General features: G+C 39.1%; 1 protein-coding gene across 1 annotated transcript in view; it reads left to right on the top strand.

Annotated features, from left to right (window-relative positions):
- Window positions 1–8,634: 8,634 nt before the first annotated feature.
- Window positions 8,635–26,991, top strand: part of Ccdc168 (coiled-coil domain containing 168) — a gene marked incomplete at its 5' end in the record, with an annotated part of 32,941 nt that continues 14,584 nt past the window's right edge. Inside the window, 63 exon segments of the mRNA XM_051190164.1 lie at window positions 8,635–8,683; window positions 8,686–8,806; window positions 8,808–8,888; window positions 8,890–8,957; window positions 8,960–9,563; window positions 9,565–9,777; window positions 9,779–9,950; window positions 9,952–10,217; window positions 10,219–10,304; window positions 10,307–10,696; window positions 10,699–10,735; window positions 11,307–11,371; window positions 11,374–11,648; window positions 11,650–11,824; window positions 11,827–11,938; window positions 11,973–12,053; window positions 12,055–12,733; window positions 12,735–13,074; window positions 13,077–13,402; window positions 13,405–13,678; window positions 13,681–13,906; window positions 13,908–14,281; window positions 14,284–14,753; window positions 17,087–17,134; window positions 17,136–17,205; window positions 17,208–17,362; window positions 17,365–17,429; window positions 17,431–17,546; window positions 17,549–17,948; window positions 17,950–18,208; window positions 18,211–18,569; window positions 18,571–18,773; window positions 18,776–18,922; window positions 18,925–19,042; window positions 19,044–19,143; window positions 19,145–19,207; window positions 19,209–19,391; window positions 19,394–19,478; window positions 19,481–19,701; window positions 19,704–19,842; window positions 19,845–20,107; window positions 20,110–20,167; window positions 20,170–20,234; window positions 20,236–20,574; window positions 20,577–20,692; window positions 20,694–20,754; window positions 20,756–20,805; window positions 20,807–21,186; window positions 21,189–21,253; window positions 21,255–21,295; window positions 21,297–21,463; window positions 21,536–21,846; window positions 21,849–21,982; window positions 21,984–22,136; window positions 22,138–22,313; window positions 22,316–22,450; window positions 22,453–22,533; window positions 23,276–23,659; window positions 25,038–25,073; window positions 25,076–25,253; window positions 25,255–25,324; window positions 25,327–25,613; window positions 26,065–26,214. Of these exon segments, the coding sequence (XP_051046121.1) occupies window positions 8,635–8,683; window positions 8,686–8,806; window positions 8,808–8,888; window positions 8,890–8,957; window positions 8,960–9,563; window positions 9,565–9,777; window positions 9,779–9,950; window positions 9,952–10,217; window positions 10,219–10,304; window positions 10,307–10,696; window positions 10,699–10,735; window positions 11,307–11,371; window positions 11,374–11,648; window positions 11,650–11,824; window positions 11,827–11,938; window positions 11,973–12,053; window positions 12,055–12,733; window positions 12,735–13,074; window positions 13,077–13,402; window positions 13,405–13,678; window positions 13,681–13,906; window positions 13,908–14,281; window positions 14,284–14,753; window positions 17,087–17,134; window positions 17,136–17,205; window positions 17,208–17,362; window positions 17,365–17,429; window positions 17,431–17,546; window positions 17,549–17,948; window positions 17,950–18,208; window positions 18,211–18,569; window positions 18,571–18,773; window positions 18,776–18,922; window positions 18,925–19,042; window positions 19,044–19,143; window positions 19,145–19,207; window positions 19,209–19,391; window positions 19,394–19,478; window positions 19,481–19,701; window positions 19,704–19,842; window positions 19,845–20,107; window positions 20,110–20,167; window positions 20,170–20,234; window positions 20,236–20,574; window positions 20,577–20,692; window positions 20,694–20,754; window positions 20,756–20,805; window positions 20,807–21,186; window positions 21,189–21,253; window positions 21,255–21,295; window positions 21,297–21,463; window positions 21,536–21,846; window positions 21,849–21,982; window positions 21,984–22,136; window positions 22,138–22,313; window positions 22,316–22,450; window positions 22,453–22,533; window positions 23,276–23,659; window positions 25,038–25,073; window positions 25,076–25,253; window positions 25,255–25,324; window positions 25,327–25,613; window positions 26,065–26,214 (11,915 nt within the window).

Raw genomic sequence — 26,991 nt, 5'->3', positions numbered from 1 at the left:
CTTTCTTCAGTTCTGTACCCCATTTTTTAATAGGGTTATTTGGTGTTTTGTTGACTAGTTTCTTGAGTTCTTTGTATATTTTGGAGATCAGCCCTTTGTCGGATATAGGATTAGTGAAAATCTTTTCCCAGTCAGTGGGCTGCCGTTTGGTCTTGTCAACTGTGTCCTTTCCCTTACAGAAGCTTCTAAGTTTGAAGAGGTCCCATTTATTAATTGTTTCTTTCAGTGTCTGTGCCCCTGGAGTTATGTTCAAGAAGCGGTCTCCTATACCAATTTGTTCAAGGGTACCTCCTACTTTCTCTTCTAAGAGGTTCAATGTGGCTGGATTGATGTTGAGGTCTTTGATCCATTTGGACTTGAGTTTTGTGCATGGCGACAGACATGGGTCTATCTGCAGTCTTCTACACACCCTCATCCAATTGTGCCAGCACCATTTGTTGAAGATGCTGTCTTTGCCCCATTGTATAATTTTAGCTGTTTTGTCGAAAATCAGGTGTTCATAGATGTGTGGATTAATATCAGGATTTTCAATTCCATTCCATTGGTCTACCTGTCTATTTTTATGCCAATACTAGGCTGTTTTCAGAACTATAGCTCTGTAGTAGAGCTTAAAGTCAGGAATGGTGATGCCTCCTGATGTTCTTTTATTGTATAGGGTTGTTTTGGCTATCCTGGGTCTTTTGTTTTTCCATATAAAGTTGATTATTATCCTTTCAAGGTCGGTGAAGAATTGTGGTGGGATTTTAATGGGGATTGCATTGAATCTGTAGATTGCTTTTGGTAAGATTGCCATTTTTACTATGTTTATCCTACCTATCCAAGAGCATGGGAGGTCTTTCCATTTTCTGGTATCTTCTTTAATTTCTTTCTTTAGAGTCACAAAGTTCTTATTATATAGATCTTTTACTTGTTTGGTAAGCGTTACACCAAGATACTTTATGTTGCTTGTGGCTATTGTAAAGGGTGATGTTTCTCTTATTTCTTTCTCTGCCTCTTTGTCGTCTGAAAAAAATAGGGCTACTGATTTTTTTGAGTTTATCTTGTATCCTGCTAGTTTGCTGAAGGTGTTTATCAGCTGTAGGAGTTCCCTGGTAGAGTTTATTGGGTCGCTTATGTAAACTATCATATCATCTGCAAATAGAGACAGTTTGACTTCTTCCTTTCCAATTTGGATGCCCTTGATCTCCTTTTGTTGTCTTATAGCATTAGCTAGAACTTCTAGTACGATATTGAAGAGATATGGAGAGAGAGGACAGCCTTGTCTTGTTCCTGATTTTAGAGGAATTGGCTTAAGTTTCTCTCCATTCAGTTTGATGTTGGCAGTTGGTTTGCTGTATATTGCTCTTATTATGTTTAGGTATGTTCCTGTTATCCCTGACCTCTCTAATACCTTTATCATGAAAGGGTGTTGAATTTTATCGAAGGCTTTTTCTGCATCTAGGGAGATAATCATATGGTTTTTCTTTTTCCGTTTGTTTATATGGTGGATCACGTTGATAGATTTTCGTATGTTAAACCATCCCTGCAATCCAGGTATGAAGCCTACTTGATCATGGTGGATGATTTCTCTGATGTATTTTTGAATTCGGTTTGCCATTATTTTATTGAGTATTTTTGCATCGATGTTCATCAGGGATATTGGTCTGTAGTTTTCTTTCTTAGTTGTGTCTTTGTGAGGCTTGGGTACCAAAGTTATTGTGGCCTCATAAAAAGAGATTGGCAATAAACCTTCTGTTTCTATCTTGTGGAACAGTTTGAGGAGTAGTGGTATTAGTTCTTCCTTGAATGTCTGGTAGAATTCTGCACTGAATCCATCTGGCCCTGGACTTTTTTTCGTTGGAAGGCTTTCGATGACTGCTTCTATTTCATTTCGGGTTATAGGTCTATTTAAGTTGTTTGTCTGTTCTTGATTTAATTTTGGTAAGTGATAGTTATCCAGAAACTTGTCCATTTCCTTTGAATTTTCAATTTTTGTGGAATACAGATTTTCAAGTATGACCTGAAAATTGTCTGGATTTCCTCTGTGTCTGTTGTTATGTTCCCCATTTCGTTTCTGATTTTGTTAATTTGCATGTTCTGTCTCTGCTTTTTCGTTAATTTGGGTAAAGGTTTATCAATCTTGTTGATTTTCTCAAAAAACCAACTCTTTGTTGCATTGATTTTTTGTATTGTTTTCCTGGTTTCTATTTTGTTGATTTCAGCCCTCAAGTTGATTATTTCCTGGCGTCTGCTCCTGCGGGGTGAATTCGCTTCTCTCTGTTCTAAGGTTTTCAGTTGCGCTGTTAATTCATTTATGTGACTATCCTGTGTTTTCTTCATATGGGCACTTAGTGCAATGAACTTCCCTCGTAGCACTGCTTTCAAGGTGTCCCATGAGTTCGGGTATGTTGTATCCTCATTCTCGTTGAATATTAGAAAGTCTTTAATTTCTTTCTTTATTTCTTCTTTGACCCAGGAGTGGTGCAATTGCACATTGTTAAGTTTCCATGAGTTTGCAGGTTTTCTGCTATTTGTATTGTTGTTGAATTCCAATTTTAAAGCATGGTGGTCCGATAAGATACAGGGGACTATTTCTATTCTCTTGTATCTGTTGAGGTTTGTTATGTCTCCTAGTATGTGGTCGATTTTAGAGAAGGTTCCATGTGGAGCAGAGAAGAAGGTATATTCTTTTGTCTTTGGATGGAATGTTCTATAGATGTCTGTTAGCCCCAGTTGAGACATAACTTCTGTTAATTCTTTTGTTTCTTTGTTGAGTTTCTGATTTGTGGTCCTGTCTAGTGTTGAGAGTGGTGTATTGAAGTCTCCCACTATAAGTGTGTGAGGTTTTATATGAGCTTTGAGTTTTAGTAGTGTTTCTTTTTCGAATGTGGGTGGCTTTGTATTAGGGGCATAGATGTTCAGAATTGAGACTTTGTGTTGATGGATTTCTCCTGAGATGAATATGAAATGACCGTCTTCATCTCTTTTGACTAGTTTTGGTTTGAAGTCTAGCTTGTTAGATATTAGGATAGCTACGCCTGCTTGCTTCTTATTTCCATTTGATTGGAAAATCTTTTCCCAACCCTTTACCCTGAGGTAATGTCTATCTTTGGAGCTAAGATGTGTTTCTTGTATGCAGCAGAAGGATGGATTCTGTCTTCGTATCCATTCTGTTAATCTGTGTCTTTTTATAGGTGAGTTAAGACCATTAATGTTGAGGGTGAGTAAGGACCATTGATTGTTGATGCTTGTTTGATTTAGGTTTGTTGTTGGCAGTGGTATTGTGAATATATTTGTTCTGCTTCACCCTAGGTTTCTGGTGTAGTTGGATTATCTGTTGCCTACATTTTTGTGGGCGTAGTTACCTTCCTTGGGTTGGAATTTTCCTTCCAATACTTTCTGTAGGGCTGGATTTGTAGATACATATTGGGAAAATCTGGTTTTGTCATTGAATATCTTGTTCTCTCCATCTATATTGACTGAGAGTTTTGCTGGATATAGTAGCCTAGGCTGGCATCCGTGTTCTCTTAATACTTTTAGAACATCTATCCAGGACCTTCTGGCCTTGAGGGTTTCCATGGAGAAGTCAGGTGTAATTTTGATAGGTCTGCCTTTATATGTTACCTGTCCTTTTTCCTTCGCTGCTCTTAATATTCTTTCTTTATTCTGTATGCTAGGTGTTTTGATTATTATATGTCGAGGGGTCTTTTTTCTTTGGTCCAGCCTATTTGGGGTTCCGTATGCTTCTTGTACTTTCATGGGAGTTTTCCTCGATGATTTTGTTGAATATGTTTTCGGCACCTTTGAGCTGGGCTTCCTCACCTTCCTCTATGCCTATTATTCTTAGGTTTGGCCTTTTCATGGTGTCCCACATTTCCTGGATATTGTGTGTTAAGGATTTGTTGGATTTATGGTTTTCTTTGGTCGATGAATCTATTTCTTCTAGTTTATCTTCTGCGCCTGAGATTCTCTCTTCCATCTCTTGAATTCTATTGGTTATGCTTGTGTCCGTGGTTTCCGATTTTTTGCCCAGCTTTTCAATTTCCAGCTTTCCTTCCATTTGTGTTGCCTTTATTTTCTCAATTTCGGTTTTCAAATCTTGAACCGTTTCCTTCACCTGGTTAATTGTTTTTTCTTGGCTTTCTGTACTTTCCTTAAGGAATTTGTTCATTTCTTCCACTTTTTTGTTTGTTTTTTTCCTCTATTTCTTTAAGGGATTTTCTCATATCTTCTTTGAGGGCCTCTATCATTTTTATGATGGTGATTTTTAAGTCGTACCCTTCTGCTTCCTCTGCTTTGTTGTTGTGTTCCATTCTAGTTGGTGTAGATTCCCTAGATTCTGGTGGTGTCATGTTTGTCTTTCTGTTGTTAGGTGTTCTCTTGTATTGCCTTCTTCCCATAGTTTCTTCCTGTAGGTGTTGGTGGTGTCTCTTCCCTCTCTCTATGGTCCTTCCCAGATGGGCTTATGTGGATCAAAGATTCAATGTTTGTATCTCTGTGTGGTCCAAGCTCTCTAGGAGGCTTCTCTCTGGCCAATAGCCGGCAGAAGAGGACGAGGGCTGGACTGGAACTTGAGAAGGTTTTGCAGGGTAGTGGGATCTCACTGGAAACTGGCGCTCTCCAGCTGAGACCTCGTTCTTTGGCAGGGGCCCGGATTTGGGGGTCAAGTCCTATTGGGTTATTTCTCTAACATTATTAACCCACTGAAGCAGAATGATACTTGGTAAATATCATACAATTTCCTCTTTTTTGTTTGTGTGTTTTCTTTGGCTTTTTGAGACAGGGATTCTCTGTGTAGTCTTGATTTTGGCTATCCTGGAACTAGCTTTGTAGATCAGGTTGACCTCAAACTCAAAGATTTGCCTGCCTCTGCCTACCAAGTACTGGGATTAAAGGCATGATCTAGGACTGCCCAATTTACAATTTCATCTTTTAATATTAAACTTACTAAGCCTGAGTTTCTTCCCCTGATAACTGTAACTTTTTGTTCCCATGTAGCTACAGGATCTGTCAGCTCACAAGTACTTCTATGGTTTAGACACCAACATCACCATTACTCTTTGTTGCTATCACAGTTGTTTTAACTAAAACTCATCCAGTGATTATTAAACATCTTTGCAGTGAGCACTGTTTGATGCTAGGATATAAACACTTGAGCTAGCTTCGGATCTCAGACATGTAATGTAGCTAAAGGACAAAGCCGCCCAGTATACAAACATTTAGCTGTCTAAACCAGCCTAGGGCTCTGAGAATGGGTCCATGAAGGGTACATGAGAGCTGGGGTTTCAATTTTTAAAATTACATTGATGTATTGATTTGTTTGTTTGCGTGGATGATGGTGGGGTGGGGGTCACATGGGGAGATCAGAGGACACCTTTCAGGAGTGGGTTTTCTCCTCTCACCACATAGGTCTTGGGGATGTAACTCGGTCATCAGGCCTGGTGGCAAGCAACTTTGCAAGATGAACCATTCATGGATCCTGGAGCTTGATTTTAAGGAACAAAAGTAAATTAGCCTGAAAACATATCTTAGAACATAATAAAGGCACTCCAGGACATATACAAAGACAAGGAAATAAGAAACAGCAAGCTATGTGAAAGAAATAGCAATGATTTTAGAATTGCGGAAAAGTTAACAGGGAAAAGTAGTGGGAGATGGACATGAAGAGGTGAAACCACAGAGAGAATAACTTATCACATTCCAAAGCTTGTATTAAACTCTGAAAAAACCACTGTCAATGTTTAGGAAATGGAGGGTCTGGGTGCTTCAAGAAGGCCCAGTGGATGGTTAAAGCACTTGCCTACAGAAGACCAGCACCCACATGTATACTAATGGAGTGTGATGCCCACCTGCAATCCTATGCACTCAAGAAGTTAAGACATCAGATAGCTAGCACCTGACTAACTAGGTTACCCCAAGACACCCTTCCTCAAGACAAAAGACAGAGTTAAGGAGAAAGACACCTGACCTCAACCTCTAGCCCCCATATGCATATGTGCAAACGTGTTTGTGCACCTGCATACACACATGACCACCCACACGTGAATACACACATATATACAGTCATGCATACCACACACTATAAACAGAAGTGTCTCTGTCCTGTCCCATCCCATAGTCACTTCCAAATAATCACTCTGAGGCTTATATTAATTATCCACACATTGTCCCAAGGCTCATGGCCTTTACCTCTATTTCATTTTGTGTATCTGACTCCCTCTGCATCTAGCTGGTGATTCCTCTGACTCTGCCCTTCCTCATCCCATCATTCTCAGTTTGGCTTTCCCATCTAACTTTATCCTGTTCAGCAATTGGCCAGTCAGCTTGATTATTAAATCATTCAGAGGGACATGTATTCACACAGTGTACACAAGTGTTTCACAGCAACACACAAACTGTTATTTTCCTATAGATCACTCATTTCTGTGCAGAATGAACCTGGAGATTGATAGTCTCATTTCTTTCATATTTCAAATGTAATAAAATTGAAAGTCTAATTGCTTTGTTATTCCATTGGTCCTAGGAATTTAAGCCCTAAGTTTCTCAAGAAACAGAAACAGCGTGCTGAGGTTCCAGGTTAGTAGGATCCTTATCAAGAGTATCTGGCAGTGGGATTGCCATTGCAAACTGGGGAAACACCATGGTGCTGTCAGACACCCAAAGGACTGTCTGAGACACCACAGCTATCAGCACAAGAGCTGCACTGTCTCCAATGCTCGCTAGAAGATTAACAGGAAAGAGGAAACTTCAAAACCAAGGACAGTGATTTTTAGCTTTGCCCTCTGCGTGCTATTATTCCCTCCTTCCTGCATAGGCAGGCGCTAATTCTTAAGTGTGCTTTAAGGAAAGATGCAGCAATCAGCTCTAATCTAAAGTTTCGCTTTCCATGGTTTCAGGTCATTGAGACCAACTACAGTTGGAAATATTCAATAGAAAATTCTAATAAATAAACAATTCATGACATTTAAATTGCATGCCATTCTGAGGAACATGATGAAATATGCTGTGGTGGTTTTAATAAGAATGTCCCCCATAGGCTCAGATATTTGAATGTTTGGTTCCTAATTTTTAGACTATTTAGGAAGGATTAGAAGGTGAGTCCTTGTTGGAAGAGGTGTGTCACTGGGGATGGGCTCTGAGGTTTGAAAGCCACACCAGCGCCACTCATACTCTCTCTGCCAAGAACCTGTGGATCAAGTGTAAACTCAACTACTCCTTCAGTGCTGTGCCTAGCTGCCTGCTGTCATGCTCTCACTACAGACTAACCCTCTGAAACTGTTGTTTTAGTCCTGGTAGCTCCAAGGAGAAATGTCAATCTGCTGTGTTTCTTTCTCCAGTATATACATGTTGTATTATAATTTTGGAGCATGTACTGGGCACCACAGCTCAGCTAAGGTCCCTTAGACTGCCCAGGCCTTCTAGCTGAGTCAGTCCCAGGCTGGATTCCCAGCCACCAGTCTGGGGGGGCCGTTAGTTCCTCCTTGTTCAGGTCAGGTGTTTCTATGTGTTTCTGTAGCCTGGTCTTGTCCTCCCTCTCTACATCTGGATTCCAGTTCTGCTCAGTGTTTAGTTGTGGGTATCTGCTTCTCTTTCCATCAGCTACTAGATGAGGGCTTTAAGATGGTGGATAAGTTAGTTGTCAATCTCATTATCAGGTAAGGCATTTATGGTAGCCTTTCCACTATTGCTCAAATTGTTAGTTGGAGTCAGTCTTGTAGGTCTCTGAACACTTCTCTAGAGTCGGTATTCAAACTTTTAATGGCTCCCTCTTTTATGGAATCTCTCTCTCTCTCTCTCTCTCTCTCTCTCTCTCTCTCTCTTTCTCTCTTTTTCCTTCTTGTCTATTCCTCCCCTGATTCACTATTCCTAGTTCCATGTCCTTTCCTCTCCTCCCCTTTTCTTTACCCAAATAATCCACATCCATGCAACAAAGACATCTGTATTTCTAGCAGCATTATTTGTAATAGCAAGAACCTGGAAGCAACCTGGATGCCCCTCAGCTGAAGAATAGATAAAGAAGATATGGCACATTTACACAATGGAATACTACTCTTCAGAAAAAAAAATGGAATCTTGAAACTCACAGGCAAATGGATAAAACTTGAAGAAACCATCCTGAATGAGGTAACCCAGTCATAAAAAGAGGAACATGGTATGTACTCACTCATCTATAGATTTTAGACATAGAGCAAAGGATCACTAGCCTATAATTCATACTGCCAGAGAAACTAGGATACAAGTAGGAATCTAAGAGATTCATACAAGGTCCCTCACAGAAGGGGAAAGGGACAAGATATCCTGAGCATATTGGGAGTGGATAGGGAAATATATATATTTTTTAATGCATATAATCTTCACTCTTTGGCTCATTGCTTTTAAAAACACTTTTAGAGAAATTGAGAAAGAAATTATCCTACTCTCTTAAACAAATGCTTTTCTTCACTTTATCAACTGATTAGTCTAATAAGGGAAATGATGAGATGATGACTTCCTTGGCAATCTGAATGGTAGCTTTTCCTTTATTTTTTGTTTGTAAACACATATGTCTTTAACTATGATAGATTTTCCTTAAGTCTAGAATAAGACCCTATAATATGCTTATTTTAAATTACAGCTCACATGCATGGTTTTCTTATGTACAGAGTTTAAACCTTTTCAGGAAGAGTAATAACCAGTCTCCCATCGGAGGAGACAGCAGATAACACTAAGAAAGAACCTTTACATCCAATGAATATGAATACCAAGGAAGCCATTTTTTTTAGAGTTACTCATCTTTATGTGTGACCAGTACATATTTGTCAATGTTTTACTCAGAAGTTAAAAAAATTCATAAGATCCTTTCACAGAAAATATCTACAAAGTGAATATCAAACAATAAAATTTTCCTCCAATAATTTATTTTCAATAATTTCCTGATGCTGTCAGTTTTCAGAGCACTTTTAAATTTACAAGAGCTAAGGATCTCAATGTGACACCATGCCTTCCTGCCCTTTATTTCTTTCTAGCAAGAAAAATAGGCATGTGGAAGAAAATGTGAGACAGAAGATCCCTGTGAACCCTAAAGCTATGTCAGGGAGGTAAGCTGATTGTCTGCACCCCAGATCTCAGGAACCATTGATCCATTATCAACATCCTAATGAAGAACCTCTTCCTTCTGAAGCACCAGATACTTTCCTGGACTAAAATGCTATGCAGAGTCAGTTGATTCATGAAGAACAGTTTACTAGCCAAACCCAACAATGTATTCACAACCAAGAACCAGTCAGTAGCCAACCTAGTTTCATTCAGCCTCTAGATGTTATGAGACTGCCATTTTTTAGCAGCACACAAGACTCCTTCCAGACCCAACAAACAAACCATAAAGTTAAGAGCCAACATTTCAAGTACATTCCATGTATTGTTGAAACAGAAGATTCAACCAAGGGCATAGAGTCTGATAAACATTTCAGCGAAAATCGACGTTCTGTTTATTTTAATGACCAAAACAAGAGTAACCATTTACTTATAGGGAAAAATAGTGTTTTTCAGAATGCTGATTTTCTATTAAGTTCAAATTCACTGGCTGAAGCTATGCCACAACCAAAGAACACCAGGCCGACAACCAATGGGTTCATTGGAATCAAACCAGTATTTTGCATACAGTTCAGTGTGTTTTTTGTCTACAATTAAAGAGAAGAGAAACAGGAGAAAGATATCAGACAATGAAAGAAAACGCAAAAGTTCCACTTCCCAAAGCAAAGAAAACCTCTTCGTTCAGGTGTTTCCAATCATAGTATGTCATACTTCAGAAAATGAGATGGTTAAGATGAAAGAAGAAGAAAATGGCGCACCAAAGGGAAATGTCAGATATAGCATTGCATCTTATTTTCATCTCTAAGCTTATTATCCCCCATATTAAAAAATATTTCTTAAAAAGTCTAATGGCAATCATTCCAGACTTAATACGACATGAACATTTTCTGCAGGAGCAAAATAAAGTCACAAGACACAGAGAAAAGCAATTATACATGTTCTATGGATAGAGAAAGGCTGGGCATTATTGAAAACATAGAATACTTGTTCATGGTTAACACTCATGAACTGGCAGCTCCTTGTTCAGTATTTGAAACAAACAGAGAGAGCAAGGAGTCTAGTGAAGACTCAGTTCGTCAGACATTTGACCAGGAGGGGCTTTCAGGACTGTCATCAGACTCTGCACAGGAAGATGTTTCATTACTCCAAATAGAATCAAACAGGAAAGAATGCACAGAAGGACATACAAAGTACAGGGAGTGCAGAGGAGGTAACAGTCAGTATACCAAAGATATGAAGGTACTTTTCCAAAGATGGTGTGGAGATGCCAAAAATCCAGTGGAAATTGTTCTGAACTTTCCAGGTATCAATTGATTTTCCCTGAGATCCTAAAAGCATAACAAACGTGAATTAAAAGACATAAATATTCAAATGATTACAGGAAGCATAAATCTGAAGGATTTATATATTACAGAATGTGGTAACCCAAGTGATAGTGAGAAGCTGGAATTGGGACCCTAGTAGCAATAAAAAAATAGACATCAAGATGAAAGGATGTCAGATCCCTACCATAATACTATGCAGGCTACCATTTCTGAACCCTTTGATATGGAAATATGTAATAACTTAAAAGCCAATGAAGGCACACTGACAATAAATTGTAGTCACAGTGCACTAAAGCAAAAGAAACTACTAGATAAAAATAAATACAGGAAGTAAAGCATATTAAATATGCATCCTTTAGGTACATGCCTAAAAGTGGAATTGCTGGATCTTGAGGTAGACTTGATTCCCATCTTCCTGAGAAACTGTCATACTGATTTCCAAAGTGGCTGTCACCAAAACACCAAATAATCCAATTAAAAAGTGGGGTACAGAAGCCAGGGTGTTGGTGGCACAAGCTTTTAATCCCAACACTGGAGAGGCAGAGACAGGCATATCTCTGTGAGTTTGAGGCCAGCCTCGTCTATACAGATAGTTCCAGGACAGGCTCCAACGCAATACAGAGAAACCCTGTCTCAACCTCCCCCAAAAAGCTGGGATACGGAACTAAATTCTCAATAAAGGAATCTAAAATGACTGAAAGACACATAAGAAATTGCTCAATATCCTTAGCCATCAGGGAAATGCAAATCAAAACAACTCTGAGATACCATCATACACCTGTCAGAATGGATGAAATCAAAAACACCAACAATAGTTTATGCTGGAGAGGATGTGGAGAAAGGGGTACACTCCTCCACTGCTGGTGGGAGTGCAAACTTGTCCAGCCACTTTTTAAACCAGTATGGTGGTTTCTCAAGCTAAATGCATTTTTACCTGAATGTTAAAAACATTGATTGCATTGCTGAAAGTAGTGCATTCTACAATAGAGAAAAAAAATTCAAGAAGTGAAACAGAAATCTTTTTTGCAGGTATTTCCACAGCATGGCAAACACTAGTGGGCTGATGCAGATCAAAGGAAGGACACTCTCACAAATGAGCCAGACCCATCATGCATCTCTTAAGTCAAGAACAACCTGCTGTCTGGGTGTAAAGTGCCAAAAAATTCCCTGAAAAGTGCTTTGGAGACCAGCCTACAAATGGCTCTCATCCAAGGTGAAGGATTACAGAAAACTACCAAAACAAAAAATGGCATAAACTTCCCTCTAATTCCTAAAATTTTTATCTTCTGCAGCAGAGACCTCTTCATCTGGTGAATTTACAAATATGACAGATGATTTAGAATCTGATGAAAACTCTGAACATGAACGAGATTTGTAAACTACAGAAAAAGATTCAGAGACATTCCTGCTGTCTTCTGATTCCGTTACAAGACCCTTTGTTTCTAGACATAAGGGAAGAGAAAAGCACTAAGATCAGCAGTGAGACAGAGATACAGAACCATGAGGGAAATAAAACCATCTATTTCACAGTCAGTTAACTGTAAGTATAGCAAAAAACAAAACAGAAAACAAAAAACAAAACAAAACAAAAAACCCAAACCACAAAGAAATGAAATATCCACAGCAGCAGAGGGTTAACATAGCAGGTGCCTGTTTGGACTTCATTCACTCCAAGGTATATCTTTCCCAACCGAAAAATTAGCAATTCAAAACCATGGACAGATAAGCAGAGAATAAGAAGTATTGATCTTATACAATGAATGCAAGAGAAATCAGCAGATGTAAGAAACACACTGTCTAGGTTCTGCTATTTGAGTAGTTCCTCTAGCATGAAGAAGTATGAAGAGGAAAGAGAAGAGGAACCAGAACATTTCCTGATCTCAGAAAACAGCCCCAGCCTTATATTTGATATGTATCAAGAAAAAGACCATGACTTTGTTAGATCAGATAAACAACTGAACCAAGTAGGGAGAACAATTACTCAGGTACAAGCACAAACCCCATCAGAAATTATTTCCTGTTCTACTCTATTCCCCATCCCAGATGAACTTCAACTAGAAAAGCTAGAGGGCTGTGTCACTGTTTCCCCTCTAACGTTTGGGGAAACCAAGGATGGTGCACTATCTGAAGGAGAATGCGATCTGTCTGATGAAAGACGACACTAGGGACAGGCTGCAGACAGTGAAAAGGTGGTGAGGGAGTTCTCAGCCTCATGCACACATCCAACCCATAATGGGGAATTGAAATGTGACTCAACCAAAGTGAAAGGCATGTATCCAGGGGGGAAATGTCTAGATGAAACATCCGATTTGACAGATGTTGCACTGGATATTAATATGAGCAGCAAGATAGAAACAGAAGAGGGCACACCAAGCAAAAACAAAACTGTTCTACTGTTCTATACCAAGGAAGTCAGAGATACCACTTCATGAAGGGAAGGTTGCTTTAGATGACTTCAAAGAAATTGATCTTCAAGATAAAGAAGAAAAGGAAAATGGTGATGACACATTATTAAAGTCATTCCCACAGTATAGCCAACATTGTGCACTTTGTTCCCATCAACGCAGGGATCCTAACTCTCACAAATTAAGGAAACAAAGAGGGAAGACCATTCTGTCCATTGTGGAACAGGACATTCCACAGCCAAGTCAGGCAGCAGGTCTAACACAGTGTGCCATGTGTACATCAAGTTCAAAGGTTCCTCCTTTATGATCAAAGAATCACAAATGGATGAGGTTAACACTAATAGAACAAAAAAAAAAAAAATGGCATCCCTGCTGATGGGACTCATGCACAGAACTGAAAGTTGGGATAGATTGGAAAGAGAAGGGTTTAACAATGACCTACAAGCAACCATTACAGACTCTTTGAATCTCTCAGCCCCCAATGTACTAAGATCTAAAAGGAAAGGCAAAGTATCTACATTCAAAGCCTTACAAGGTAAAATATGTTCAACTGGTGTAACTATGAAAGGAAGGACAACATCTGTCTCCAAGGTATTAACTATTTCACAGTGTGATCATAGAAAAAAAATCTACTTCCAAAGACCCTAAAATCACAGATTTCTGAATTAATATATTCTAGTGTCATACCTGATAGTCTTAATGTAATAGTATTGAATGATCCAACAGCAGAGAAAAATAAAATATTATTAACCCAGGAACTGGCAGAAACAACGTTAAGAGTCTTTGAATTTCTCCACACCTACATCAAAAGAGAGAATTTAAAACTCATGAACATGGGAAATGAAATGGTTAACAGTTGTCTATCTGTCAAAACAAGGAAGGCAGCAATCTCTCAGACACTACTGCAGGATGTGGAACACCAAAACAAGGAAAACTCATGGCAGGTTCGTCCCTAAATGCCATCTTTTCCCCTATGCCTATGTCTCTTGATCTGAACACATGTGGTGGGATACAAGATAGGGTTGTGATGTGGAAAATGAGTCTTAGTCCTGAGCTTCACAACCAATCAGAACATGAAGAGAGAGCTCGGTGTACACACCACATGGACAAGGATACTTCCTCAAACCAAAGATATAAAAGGTCAAGGTGATGAAGAGGGCCCACTGACTTCCTAACATTTTGGTTTCAGTCCTCAGAATATGGCAGGGCCTAATTCTGTGCAATCTGGTTTACAGCTGATTAATTCAGCAACTTATCCAGAGTTAGAGGAAGTTCTATACGATGGGCAAACACAGCCAGTCAATGTGAATAATTTACAAAATAGCATGGTGGGTGTAATGTCTTCTCTTCTAAATACAGAGGATTCTAAGATTGGATCCATACCGTGTAATAACACCTGGGATGAAAATCCCAGGAGAAAATGTGACTATCCCATTTCTGAACAAAAAGCACAGAATCAAAAGGACTTAACATCTTTGGAACCATTACAGGAGCCCAGCCTGTGTCAGCTGAATGCAAATGTGAGAGTTGCATATTAGAGTTTCCAGGAAAAAGAGATATAATGTCCCAAGAAAGGCAAGCTTCAGGGCTACTTAATATTACAAGGCACTATACAAGAGTCCATAGAAAGAAAGGGCACCATAATAGTAAACACCAATTGAAATAGGTTGAATGTGTGGAAGAAGCACTACTTTACGCTATTGAAGACTCTGAGAGTTGTTCACTCAAATTCATAACTGATGAACTGTCATCACTTGATACAGCAGAAAGGGCTGCTTTTTCTAACAGAATACCTCAAAGATCAATGGCAGAGGAAAAGTCAGAGTTCCAAGCAAACTTAGCCACATTGGGACCTTACAATTTTTTCATACCTGTTTTATCTGACTTTAAAAGCCAGGTAAGCACAGTAAAATTGTCCAAACATGAAGTTTGGAGGCCAGGGCAGTCTATGGAGTTTCTGGCAGTGGAACCGGTATTTATTCTTAGTGGGGTAAAAGACTTTAGGAGCCCATTCCCTATTAGATTAGATACAGAGGAGAGGGCCTAGGCCCTGTCCCAAATAATGTGACAGACTTTGATGACCCCCATGGGAGGCCTCACCCTTCCTGGGGAGGAGGGGAGGATGGGAGGGAGAGGGAACCAAGATTGGTATGCAAGATAAGATTGTTTTTAATTTAAATAAAAAAGAAATTACGTTAAATAAGAGATTTTCAACTATGAAAAAATAGAAGCCATCAAATTCAAAGATAATTATCACAAACCATAAAAAGAAATTTAAATTAAGAGCCAAAATTAAAGCAATATGGCTCAGTTAAAACATAACTGATGTACTTCTAAACACTATTCCCTTCATATTAACAAACTCTAATGGGAAAAGTACATTCAAAACAGATATAGTCTTGGGAGTACCAAGGGAGTCACCAGTTGAAGGCATAGCAGAGTATGATGATTCTGTTGACAAAGGTGGTTCTAATTTTTTTTTAAAAAAATTTATTTAATATTTTTTCTTATTTTACATTTTGATTCCACTTTCCTCTCTCTCCCATCCTCCCATTCCCCCACTGGCTCCCCCATCCCATCCTCCATCCAGGGAGGGTGAGGCTATTCATAAGGGATCATCAAAATCTGTCAAGTCATTTGGAGTAGGGACTAGACCCCCCACCACGCCATGTCTCTAGGCTAAGAGAGTATCTATTCATGGGGCATGGGCTCCCGAAGTCTGTTTGTGCACTAGGGGTACATCCTGGTTCCACTGTCAGAGGTCCCATACACTGCCCAGACCCACATTCAGACTGGATGGGTCCTATGCTGGTTTCCCAACTATTAGTCTGGGGTTCATGCGCTCCCCCTTGCTCAGCTCAGCCGTTTCTTTGGGTTTCTCCAGCCTGGTCTTGACCCCTTTGCTCATCACTCCTCCCTGTCTGCAACTGGATTCCAGGAGTTTGACTCAATGTTCAGCTGTGTGTGTCTGCCTCGGCTTCCCTTAGCTATTGAATGAAAGCTCTAAGATGGCATATAAGGTAGTCTTCAATCTCATTATCAGGGAAGGGCATTTAAGATAGCTTCTCCACTATTGTTTAGGTTATTAGTTGGGGTCATCCTTGTAGGTCTCTGGACCTTAGTGCCAAATTTCTCTTTAAACCTATAATGGCTCCCTCTATTATGATATCTCTTTTCTTGCTGTCCTCTATCCTTCCCCTGACTCAATCTTCCTGCTCCTTCATGTTCTCCTCTCTCCTCCTCTTCTCCCCTTTTCTTTCTCCTAACTCCCTCTCCCCTCCCCTGTTGCTCTCAGTTTCCTCGGGAGATCTTGTCCCTTTCCCCTTCTGTATGTTTCTCTAGGGTCCTCCTTGTTTCCTAGTTTCTTTGTAGGCTGGTGATCCTTTGCTTTATGTCTAAAATCCATATATGAGTGAGCACGTACCATGTTCCTCTTTTTGTGACTGGGTTACCTCAGGATGTTTTTGTTTTTTTCCAGTTCCATTCATTTGCCTGTGAATTTCAAGATTCCATTGTTTTTTTTTTTCTGCTGATTAGTACTCCATTATGTAAATGTACCACATTTTCTTTATCCATTCTTCAGTTGAGGGGCATCTAGGTTGTTCTAGCCATTAAAAATAATGCTGCTATGAACATAGTTGAACAGATGTCTTTATTGCATGAATGTGCATTTTTTGGGTATATGCCTAAGAGTGGAATTGCTGGCTCTTATGGTAGACTGATTCCCATTTTCCTGAGGAACCACCATATTGATTTCCAAAGTGGCAGTACAAGTTTGCACTACCACCAGCAATGGAGGAGTGGAGGAGTGTTCCCCTTTCTCCACATCCTCTCCAGCATTCTTAAAGGAGTAAGATGGTATCTCAGAGTTGTTTTGATTTGCATTTCCATGTTGACTAAGGTGGTTGAGCACTTTCTTAAGTGTCTTTCAGCCATTCTAGACCTTATGTTGAGAATTCTCTATTTAGTTCTGTACCCCACTTTTTAATTGGATTATTTGGTGTTTTGGTGACTAACTTCTTGAGTTCTTTGTATATTTTGGAGATCAGCCCTCTGTCAGATGTGGGGTTGGTAAAGATCTTTTCCCATTCTGTGGGCTGCGGTTTTGTCTAGTTGACTGTGTTCTTTGCCTTACAGAAGCTTCTCAGTTTCAGGGGTCCCATTTATTAACTGTCATTCTCAGTGTCTGTGCTACTGGTGTTATGTTCAGGATTAGCTCATGAAGGTATACCTTCACAGATGAAGGAGTCAGCAGGCTAACAGTCACCTCATGGTGGTGACCATGCTGCTATAAACATAAATGAGACACAGGATTTTAGAATCTTGGAGATAAAATTAAATAATTGTGAGGTGAAATAGAGATATAAAATACATCTATACATGTATGCCAATTCAACATATAAAAATGGGGACATCTCACAACATGTGGGATATTATGAGGAATCTGCAAAAGAAAATTGCCTAGACAAAGCAAAGGTGACGAGGGAAGAAGAGTTTGGACAGCTGCCATTTGGAGTAGATCAAATGAGACCACCTTATCCTTCCAAATCAGAAGTACGTTCTACCAACACAGTGCACACTGCAAGGGTATCATGCTTCAGAAAACAGCTATTTGTTTAATAGATCAAGAAGGAAATGCACAAGTTGGAGTTTAGCCAAGAGTTTGTTCTTTCCTCTAATATACATACTCTTCAAATTGAAAGGCAGAACAATGAATTTAAAGCAGTTTGTAAAACAAAGTCCAAGTCTTTTGCCCTTCCAAAGAAACAGAAAAGCCTAACATCTTAGGACCTACATGGAGTTCTTCTGCCAATAACACAACCCATCCTGAAACCATAAGACAGAAAGATAAAGCAAAAATATCAAATGTGAAAAGTACTGTGTGTGCCAAACAAATAAAGCTGAAGGCAAAGAAAATACCGGTTCCTCTACTTCTTGGACATGAGGACAGAAGCAATAAAAAAGAACTAGGACATAGCATGCAGAACCAGAATACATTAGAGCTGAGGAGAAATGTACAAAACCTGATTCTAAAAGCTAATTTTGACTCTAGATGCTTTATACCCCCAGTTAAAAAGTTTGCCAGTGTAAAACTGGAAAAGGGCAAGTTGAAGGAGAGAAAACAAAGCATTCTTCCATAGATAATTCTGGAGAAACCATTCAACCAAGCAAATGTCATGATCAGGATGTGTTGATGGAACCTAGGAATGGATACCTAGGAAACCAGAAGAAAATATTAAAGAGACATATCATCACTGCATTTTCAAGGACATTCACCAGCAATTTACACAAGAATTTTGGGTTAAGTCAGAAGAAGTTAAAGAGCATCACTCTTGCAAATTAGAAAATTTATGAAGAAAGATGAATTTTGAGTTAACTTCACAGAAGGATGAAACTGATAACCTGGGGCTAGCTACCTCAAGAAGTAGAGGAGGAGCAAACGTCTACATCGACCCACAGACACCCTGCAACAGGAATATTCCCTAAAGCAAGGGATGCGGAGACCAGGAATGATTCTTCAGACTATGAATGAGTTTCATAATTCTGGAATGACAAATGAATTCATAACAACAACAACAAAAAACATCAAACCATCAAGTCCACAGAGGATAGGAGGAATGGAAAGTAATGGATAACGCATTAGTCCAAAGAAATCATTGCTTATTGCCAGGATTATGGTACAGCAACAAAACCTTTTCAAAGATCCACTTTTGAGATCCATTCCCTCTCATGTACCATACCAACCTCATACTGAAGAGCCAAAGGAAAACATAAAAATAAGTGACAAAATTAAAGAATTCAGCTCAACAGCTGAAGAAAATCTCAAATGCAGAATATACTTCATATGTGGATCACATTCTGAGAAGTATTGAAAAACTACTCTTGCTTGTTAAAGAGTAGGAAAAGAGGAGAAAAAAGTAGAGGGGTAAAACAATTGAAATAGTGGAGGACATAAAAACAACAATGAAGAATCCCATTCTGCTTCTAGATTATTTACTACCTGAAACACAATAAATAACAGTGGTGTGTTCAGGCAAAGAGATGGTACAGAGGCAAACAGGAGTGTGGCCACATTGTGGAGACAGCAATGGTTGTTTGTACAAGGGACAAGCATAGACTGTGTTTACACACATGAGCTTCCTTCAAAGTTATACGTCACAACAAAAGGAGAACAACTTTCATATTAAGTGTCCTGTATCACAAAAGCATAAAAATGAAAGTGAAGAATACAGCTTCTGGAAATTTGCCAAACATTGCAGGACCATAACTGTAGAAAGGAACTAAGACACAGCACTAAGACACGGAAAAAGCTTCCCCAAGGAAACACTGAGGCAGATTTACTTTGGAAGGGATTTTTTTTTTTTTTGTGCTCCTGGCTACATTGCATCTCAAATTAAAAATCTTACAGGAGTAAAAGGGGAAAGACAAACCATGAAGGCCATATATTCCTCCACAGCTGGAAATGAAGAAAACATTGAATGAAACTAAAAGGTTATCTGTGCAGCCCATTGATAAAAATTCAAGCACTAACAGAAAATTAACAGTATATACTATAAAGCAAAAAGAACACCAAATGCTTTTACTACCTATTACCCCACAAAATAAAGATCAGAGTTAATGACTGGCCAAAAGGTAGAGGAATCTAGACATATTAACTCCAATGTCCATTTGGACAAAGAAGCATGCTATGTCATGTTCCAGAGACTGGAGAAACTAATTATGGTAGGCTTTAGTTTCAAAGACCCAGAGCAGGTAAAGAACTTGAATTCTCGACAGCACAAAGAGTAAAGCAAGAAGTTATGAAAGATTCTATCAAACATGCACTTTTAATTCTGCCCACAAGAGGAGGACCTGAAAAGATGAATATTTCAAGTTCCAATTGGCATGGCATATATCTCATGGAGCTGGATACTTTCCAGAAAAAAAGACATGTAAGGTGCAAGAACTGCTTAGACAAGAAAACACTTTGAGGGTAGGCTTGGGGCCCATTGCCTGCCCAGTTACGGAGTCCTTTCACTTGGAAAACACAAAGGTAGCTAAAGAAGTGGGCATGTATAATAACATAAAAATATTCCCCATCTATCTGGATTAAGAGAAACTGATACAGAACTTGGTTCCAAAGCACAGGCATTCCTCCGCACAGATCTAGAAGATCTATACAAAACAGGTACAGCTCAGAGGGGCCCTGCAAAGTCAGGTCACAGGCCTCAAATCCTTCTGAATTCTATACCTTGCCACCAGAGGGCTCCTCTTCACTTAAAATCAAGCTTGAGTACAAGGAAGGGCAGTGGTGACCTTGCCTTAGGTGCCAAAATGAATCTCAAGGAAAAAAAGAGAAAGCTGAGTCAGCCGATAATCCATTAAAATTAAACAGACAGAAAATGGACATTTAAAAAAATTGAGGGCAAAACCTATTTTTACCCAGAATAAAGAAAAAATACTGGAATTTTTAAAAATCTTGTATATTGTATCAACTTCAGGCTGAACATACACAGAAACAAATTTCAGCAAAAGCAGCACTAGATTCAAAGATTTTTAACGCAGTGGTAGAAAAAGCATCAAGTGAAGTTAAGATTCTAGAAGGAATTAACCTACACACTAAAGGGGGAGCAGATCATTGCAAAAGTGCATGTGAGACTTTTCCAGTGTCTAATACTCACAACCTAATGGATATACATTGAATTACAACACCAGGGGTAAAGAAAGCACTAAAAGCAATAGATAACCTGGACTATCACACTTTAAATACAGAAAAGGGAGAACATAACAACAGGATCAAAGAAAAAAAACAGTAACAAATCTGTCATTTCCCCTCGAGAATTGGGAGGAGCATATATAATGTTCCCAAAAGTACTCTTATATCCAGCCACATTTAGAGCCTCACACAAAGGAAATATTTTCAAAAGTAGGCAGTGTCAAGCAGGACAAAGGAACCAGATTTGTTATCTAAAGATCAACGAAGTACAGTGTGTGGAATGTAGACCAGAGTGAATTTTCCCCTCAGTTATTCTAGATCAAACTGCCTTTAGAGTCAGGCAGTAAAACTAAATGTCCAAGACTTTTGTCATCTAAAACAAAGCAGTTGTCTGATGGGGAATAGATAAGTAAGTCAGTGTCAAATGGTAGCTCATCCATGCCAAGAGTCAGGAAAAAGGAACCATCTCATAGAGCAAGCAAAAAGAAGCAAGACGTGTGTCTGCCTACGCTGTTCTTACACTGTCTTTCAGTGTGTATGCAGTTTTTGCATGAAAATGAAAAACAGAAGGGTAACATAGAATACAGAGTTATAAAAGACACAATATGCCCTGGGAGAAAAGCTCTAGAATGGAAGAAAATAGTACTTCCACATATTAGTTCCACCGAATATACTCCAAGCAATAAAGCAGAACTGTAGTGCTACAGAAAGTGATATGCATAAAACATGGAAAGGACAAGCCAGGTTCAGCTGAAATAAAAGCATGTGTTCCTACCCCCTTTACCTCACTTTGAATTGGATAAAGAGATAACTGATGTGCATTTCAAGAAATGTAACACAAGAAAAACATGAACTACAGGGAGAAAAGAATGGTATAAAAGGAAGGGAGTAATAGACCTTAAAGATAGAGGGATTATCACTGTCTTATCCTCCCAGTAGAAAGAAATTAACTTTACTATTTCACACACACACACACACACACGCACACACACACACACACACACACACACACACACACACACACACCAGAAGAAAAAGAGAGAGAAAGGCCACAGTATAAGAAGGACTGAGTAAATCAGATATGAAACTGATGGAATCTTTTATTTCATTACTATCTCTATTGCACTTTAATTTGAATTCAAGGGTAAAAGTGGGAAAAAATAAGTCAAGACTACTAAATAGCTGCTTCCAACCGCTAAAGCACTTGCTGTTACTGGAAGGCAGAAAAGTGCCATTTTCAAAGGCATTTAGTAGAGATAACTTATACAAGATAATAGAATTAAAGTGCCTCCCATAAAGGAAAGAATATAAGAATAAAACACTAGATTTGAAAGATATAATAGACCTCATATGTGTTACTGAAAATGAAAAAAAAAAAAGTCACCTTTTAAATGCTTACTACATGGGAAGGAACAATGATGGAACAATAAAATACAAAAAATTATCCAGGGCAATAAAAATAATCTAGATGTAGTTCAGAATAAACCTGAGGATTCTGCTCCTTCTTCTGGAATGGGACCCTAAAATAATGGAGGCATATTTACAAGGAAAAACAAACTTCTGCCTTGGATCATCAGCACTGTCAGAATTATCATCTGCAATAGGAATGCACCAGGAGCCAACTGATGGTATTTCGAGCAGTACTGAAAAAGCAAAACATACCATTGAAATATAGATTGCAAATGGCTCCCAAGGAAGTGGGATTCGCTTTGAGACAGAAATTGTCATCAGCATTACAGGGATTACAATTTGATGTTAAAGAAAAAGCAGAAAAAAAAATGCAGGAAAAAAAAAAAAAAACAAATTAAGGATTGAAAAAACTTTCCATACATTCTTTCCTTACTCTGAAGTGAACACAAGGATAAATGGAGAGGCAGCTATGCAAGTAAGAACCCAATCTTCTAGTCATCACCCAAAGTTCAAATGACCATTAGGTATAAGAGAAATAATTTATATAAAGTCTAACTTTGAACCATCTTGAACAATGGAAAATATTCCATAGAATATGTATTCCAGAAAGAAGAGAACACAAACCCTGGGAAAAAAAACACATTTGGCCAGGCGTTGGTGGCCCATGGCTTTAATCCCAGCACTTGGGAGGCAGAGGCAGGCAGATCTCTGTGAGTTAGAGGCCAGCCTGGTCTACAGAGTGAATTCCAGGACAGGCTCCAAAGCAATACAGAAAAACCCTGTCTCAAAACAACAACAAAAACAAACAAACAAACATGCATTTGAAAGAAAAAAAACATCAGTTTCACAGAAAATTCAGTTAGATATCACAGAACCAGTATCAGCATGTGGTTTAATTTTTTAACAAAAAAGTTAAAGATGAACTTAATGTGGTTGAAACAAGTACCAGCATGTGGATGCCTTCTCCTTGTTTAAAATCAGAGACAAGGGTAGAAAAAGCAGATGCTATAACTGAAGTAGCACTATACTCTCTGGCAGAATTATCACTCCAGACTTCATCAGCTACACTGGGTGAAGTAAGTGAAGAGTGGGCCAAGGGTCATAGCACTAGTGCCACACTGAAACGGGAGGACCATATGCCACAGAAAGCAGAGCATGAAGTGAAAATATTTGGTGAGAAAGTCACAATGCATACCACAGATAAGGGCTGCAAAGGAAATAAAACACTCTCCCAGGATTTATTTTCAAGTTCTACAGAGCAAGGAGAAATAGATCCACAAAATGAAGATCAAGAAAGAGGGCATGGACAGGACAAAAAAAAAGCCAACAGAACTTTAATAATGATAGCAAAGACCAAGAGAAAATGGGTCTAAATTACACAAACCAAGGGAAACGCAGTCAAGATGATAGGGAGGAAAATGAAAAGAATCCAGAGGGTAGAGAGCAGGGAGAAGCAGGTACAGATGGCCAGGAACAAGAGGAAGGCTGTCCAGAAAATAGAGAGCAAGAGACATGGAATCACAAATGTGGCACTCAAAGGAATCTGAACCCCAACAGTACAGAGCCAGGGAAAGCAGACCAACAAGGGGAAAGCAAAGAGGAAGTAGCTCCCAAGTGTCTTCCTTCTAAGTCTCCTCATAAGCTGATGTCTAACAGAGCAGAAGGAGAAGAAGAGAGGCAAGGAACCATAAAATCAGCTAATTCACAATTACAGCACCAGAAATTGCTTGAAACAGGAAAAACTGAACAAACAGAGTTGACTGAGGATGATGGTAAGTCAAATGCAAAAAAAAAAAAAAAAAAAGGAAGCACTGTGGCACTGTGAGTCACAGACATGGATGGATAGAGGAAAAAATGTGCATACAAAAGATGTAATATGCCCCAAAGACACAAGTTCCAACTTACCCTTTGGTAAATCCATCATCTTGTTGAGGCAGGGCCAAGGCACCTCTCTACCCCATGTCTAAGCTGAGCAAGCTATCTCTCTATATACAGAATGGACTCCACTAAGTCAATTTGTGCATTAGAATTAGATCTTGGACCCACTGCCAGTAACCTCATATATTGTTCCAGATGTGCCATTGTCACCTATATTCAGGGAGTCTAGTCGGTCTTATGCAGATTCCTCAGTTGTCAGACTGGAGTCACTTGCTTGGGTCAGCTGATTCTGTGGGTTTCCCTATCATGGTCTTGACTCCTTTGTTCATATTATCACTCCTCCCTCACTTTGATTGTACTCCAGGAGCTTGGCCCACTGCTTAGTTGTGGATTTCTGCATCTGCTTTCATCTGTTTCTGGAAGAGAGTTCTAGCTTCTCTGGGGTTGTGGATTGTAGGCTGTGTATCTTTTGCTTTATTATCCACTTATGAGTGAGTACTTACTGTATTTGTCTTTCTGGGTCTGGGTTACCTCACTCAAGGTGTTTTGTTGTTGTTGTTATTTTATTTTGTTTTGTTTTTGTTTGGGGGTTTTTATTGTTGTTGTTTTTTGTTCTGTCCATTTGCCTGCAAATTTTAGGATGTCATTGTTTGTTACTGCTGAGTAATAATCCATTGTGTAAATGTACCACATGTTTTTTATCCATTCTTTGGTTGAGGGGCATCTAGGTTGTTTCCCAGTTCTGGCTATTGTGAATAATATTGCTATGAACGTATTTGAGCAAATGTTCTTGTTGTGTGTGTGTGTGTGCTTCCCTTGGGTATATGCCCAAAAGTGGTATTACAGTGTCCTGAGGTAAGATGATCCCTAATTTTCTGTGAAATTGTCATACTGATTTCTACAGTGACTGTACAAGTTGGCACTCCCACCAGCAATGAATTGGAATGCTTATTCCCCTTATTCCACACCCTCTCTAACATAAGATTTCATTAGTGTTTTTGATCTCAGCTATTCTGACAGGTGTAAGGTGGTATCTCAGAGTTCTTTTTGTTTGCATTTCCCTGATGGCTAAGAATGTTGAGCAATTCCTTAAATACCTTTCAGCCATTTGAGATTCCACTGTTGAGAATTTTCTGTTTAGATCTGTACCCCATATTTTAATTGGATTATTATCTGACAGAGGACTGATCTCCAAAATATACAAAGAATTCAAAACTAGTCACAAAATACCAAATAATATGGTCATAACTTCTTCGGATGCCTTTAATTTAGGCAATGTAGAGGTAGTTGAAACAGAAGTAATGCAAAGCCTGTGCTATATCCTATGCCACAAGAATCATCGCCTGTAGGGCAAGTAGTATCTTCAAAGGTCATTTCTAATCACGGGAAGAAAAGAAAACTGCATCTACTACGGGAAGAAGAGGAAGTACCAACATCAGCAATTGATGGTTTGACACACTCCAATGGCCCAATTTTCAAGGCAAAGACTTGAACCTCCCTGTGTGTCCAGTGTGAATAAACATAGTATCCTGGGCAAGAAAAAGTCTCATGGGTGGAGTATAGTAATAATAAATACACAGGACAGAAACAGTAAAGAGCAAGACACCCTAATGTGGTTGTAACAAAAAGTGATGCTTCTGCATCAGTGCCTATAGGGCAAGTAATATCTACAAAGCAAATTGCTAAATGTGCTAAAAAGAGGAAACAATATCCAGCATAGGAAGAAGTAAAAACCTCAGCCATTAATGGTTCCACATGCTCCAGTGGTCTAGTTTTGCAAGCAAAGATATCTGCACCTCCTCATGTGTTGAGTGTCAGTGGGAACAGTATTCCCAGAAAGAGGAAGCAGTAAAAAAAAGGCAGGACAGAAACAGGGAAAACCTAGAGAGTCCAATATTTTTGCAACAAGGAATGATATTTCCATGCCTTCTGCTCATCACCATGGATTGTCTCCTCTACAGGAAGATTTTCTTATGGCATCATGTACAGTACAGGGGAACTCACACATGCATGTTCAAATGAAGGCATTAGCCTACCTAATGTGATAAGTAAAGCCAATATACAAGAGTTATATGATGAGGCAAAGTTCAGTGTAACATTTAAAAACACCAAAGACATAATAACTTTGAAAGCAAGAATATCCCCACCTGCACATTTTAATGACAGCATGCCACCTTTTAGTATTAAATATTAAAGTGCAAATGAAAGAACCTAAGCAAGGCAAAAGTGAACCAACAATGATAGTTCTAAAGGAAGCAGCTTCTATGCCTTTTCCATCTTTCCTGAAGTCAGACACTAGAGTGAGTGAAGAGGAAGATATATTAGGAGAAACACAAATTTCTTTTCTACCACCACCGACTAAAGACATATCAGAGTCAGACAAAAGAACATGCATGGAATCATCAGGTAATGTGCTAAGCAACAGAAAAGAACCAACACATGAAGAACCTTACTCATTACACATAGCAGCATTATTTGTAATAGCAAGAAACTGGAAGCAACCTAGATGCCCCTCAGCTGAAAAATGGATAAAGATGTGGCACATTTACACAATGGAGTACTACTCAGCAGGGGGAGGGGGGGCAATGGAATCTTGAAATTTGCAGACAAATGGGTAGAACTTGAAGAAACCATCCTGAGTGAGGTACAAAAAGTACCTCAGTCACAAAAAAGAGGAACATGGTATGTACTCATTCATCTATGGATTTTAGATATAGAGCAAAAGATCACCAGCTGACAATCCACACCACCAGAGAAACTAGGATACAAGGAAGAACCTAAGAGATTCATACAAAATCCCTCACAGAAGGGGAAAGGAACAAGATCTCCTGAGCATATTGGGAGTGGGGGGGCAGTGAGTGGAGAAGGAATTAGGAGAAAGAGAAGGGGAGGAGAGGAGAACCTGTGGGATTAGGAAGATTCAGTTGGGGGACGAATAGATGAGAGCAAAAAAAAAAAAAAAAAAAAAAAAAAAAAAGAGAGAGAGAGAGAGAGAGACAGAGAGGGAGAGAGACCAAAACAGAGGGAGCCATTAGAGGTTTGAAGAGAAAACTGACTATAGAGAAATGTCCAGAGACCTACAAGGTTGACCCCAACTAACAATCTGAGCAACAATGGAAAGGCTACCTTAAATGCCTTTCCCTGATAATGAGATTTATATGCCATCCTAGAACCTTCATGTAGTAGCTGATGGAAACAGAAGCAGACACCCACAGCTAAACACTGA

The sequence above is a fragment of the Phodopus roborovskii genome, unplaced genomic scaffold, assembly GCF_943737965.1.
Source record: "Phodopus roborovskii unplaced genomic scaffold, PHOROB, whole genome shotgun sequence".
Taxonomy (NCBI): Eukaryota; Metazoa; Chordata; class Mammalia; order Rodentia; family Cricetidae; genus Phodopus; species Phodopus roborovskii.
The sequence above is the reverse complement of the archived record's forward strand: the minus strand, read 5'-3'. Positions and strand labels throughout refer to the sequence as shown.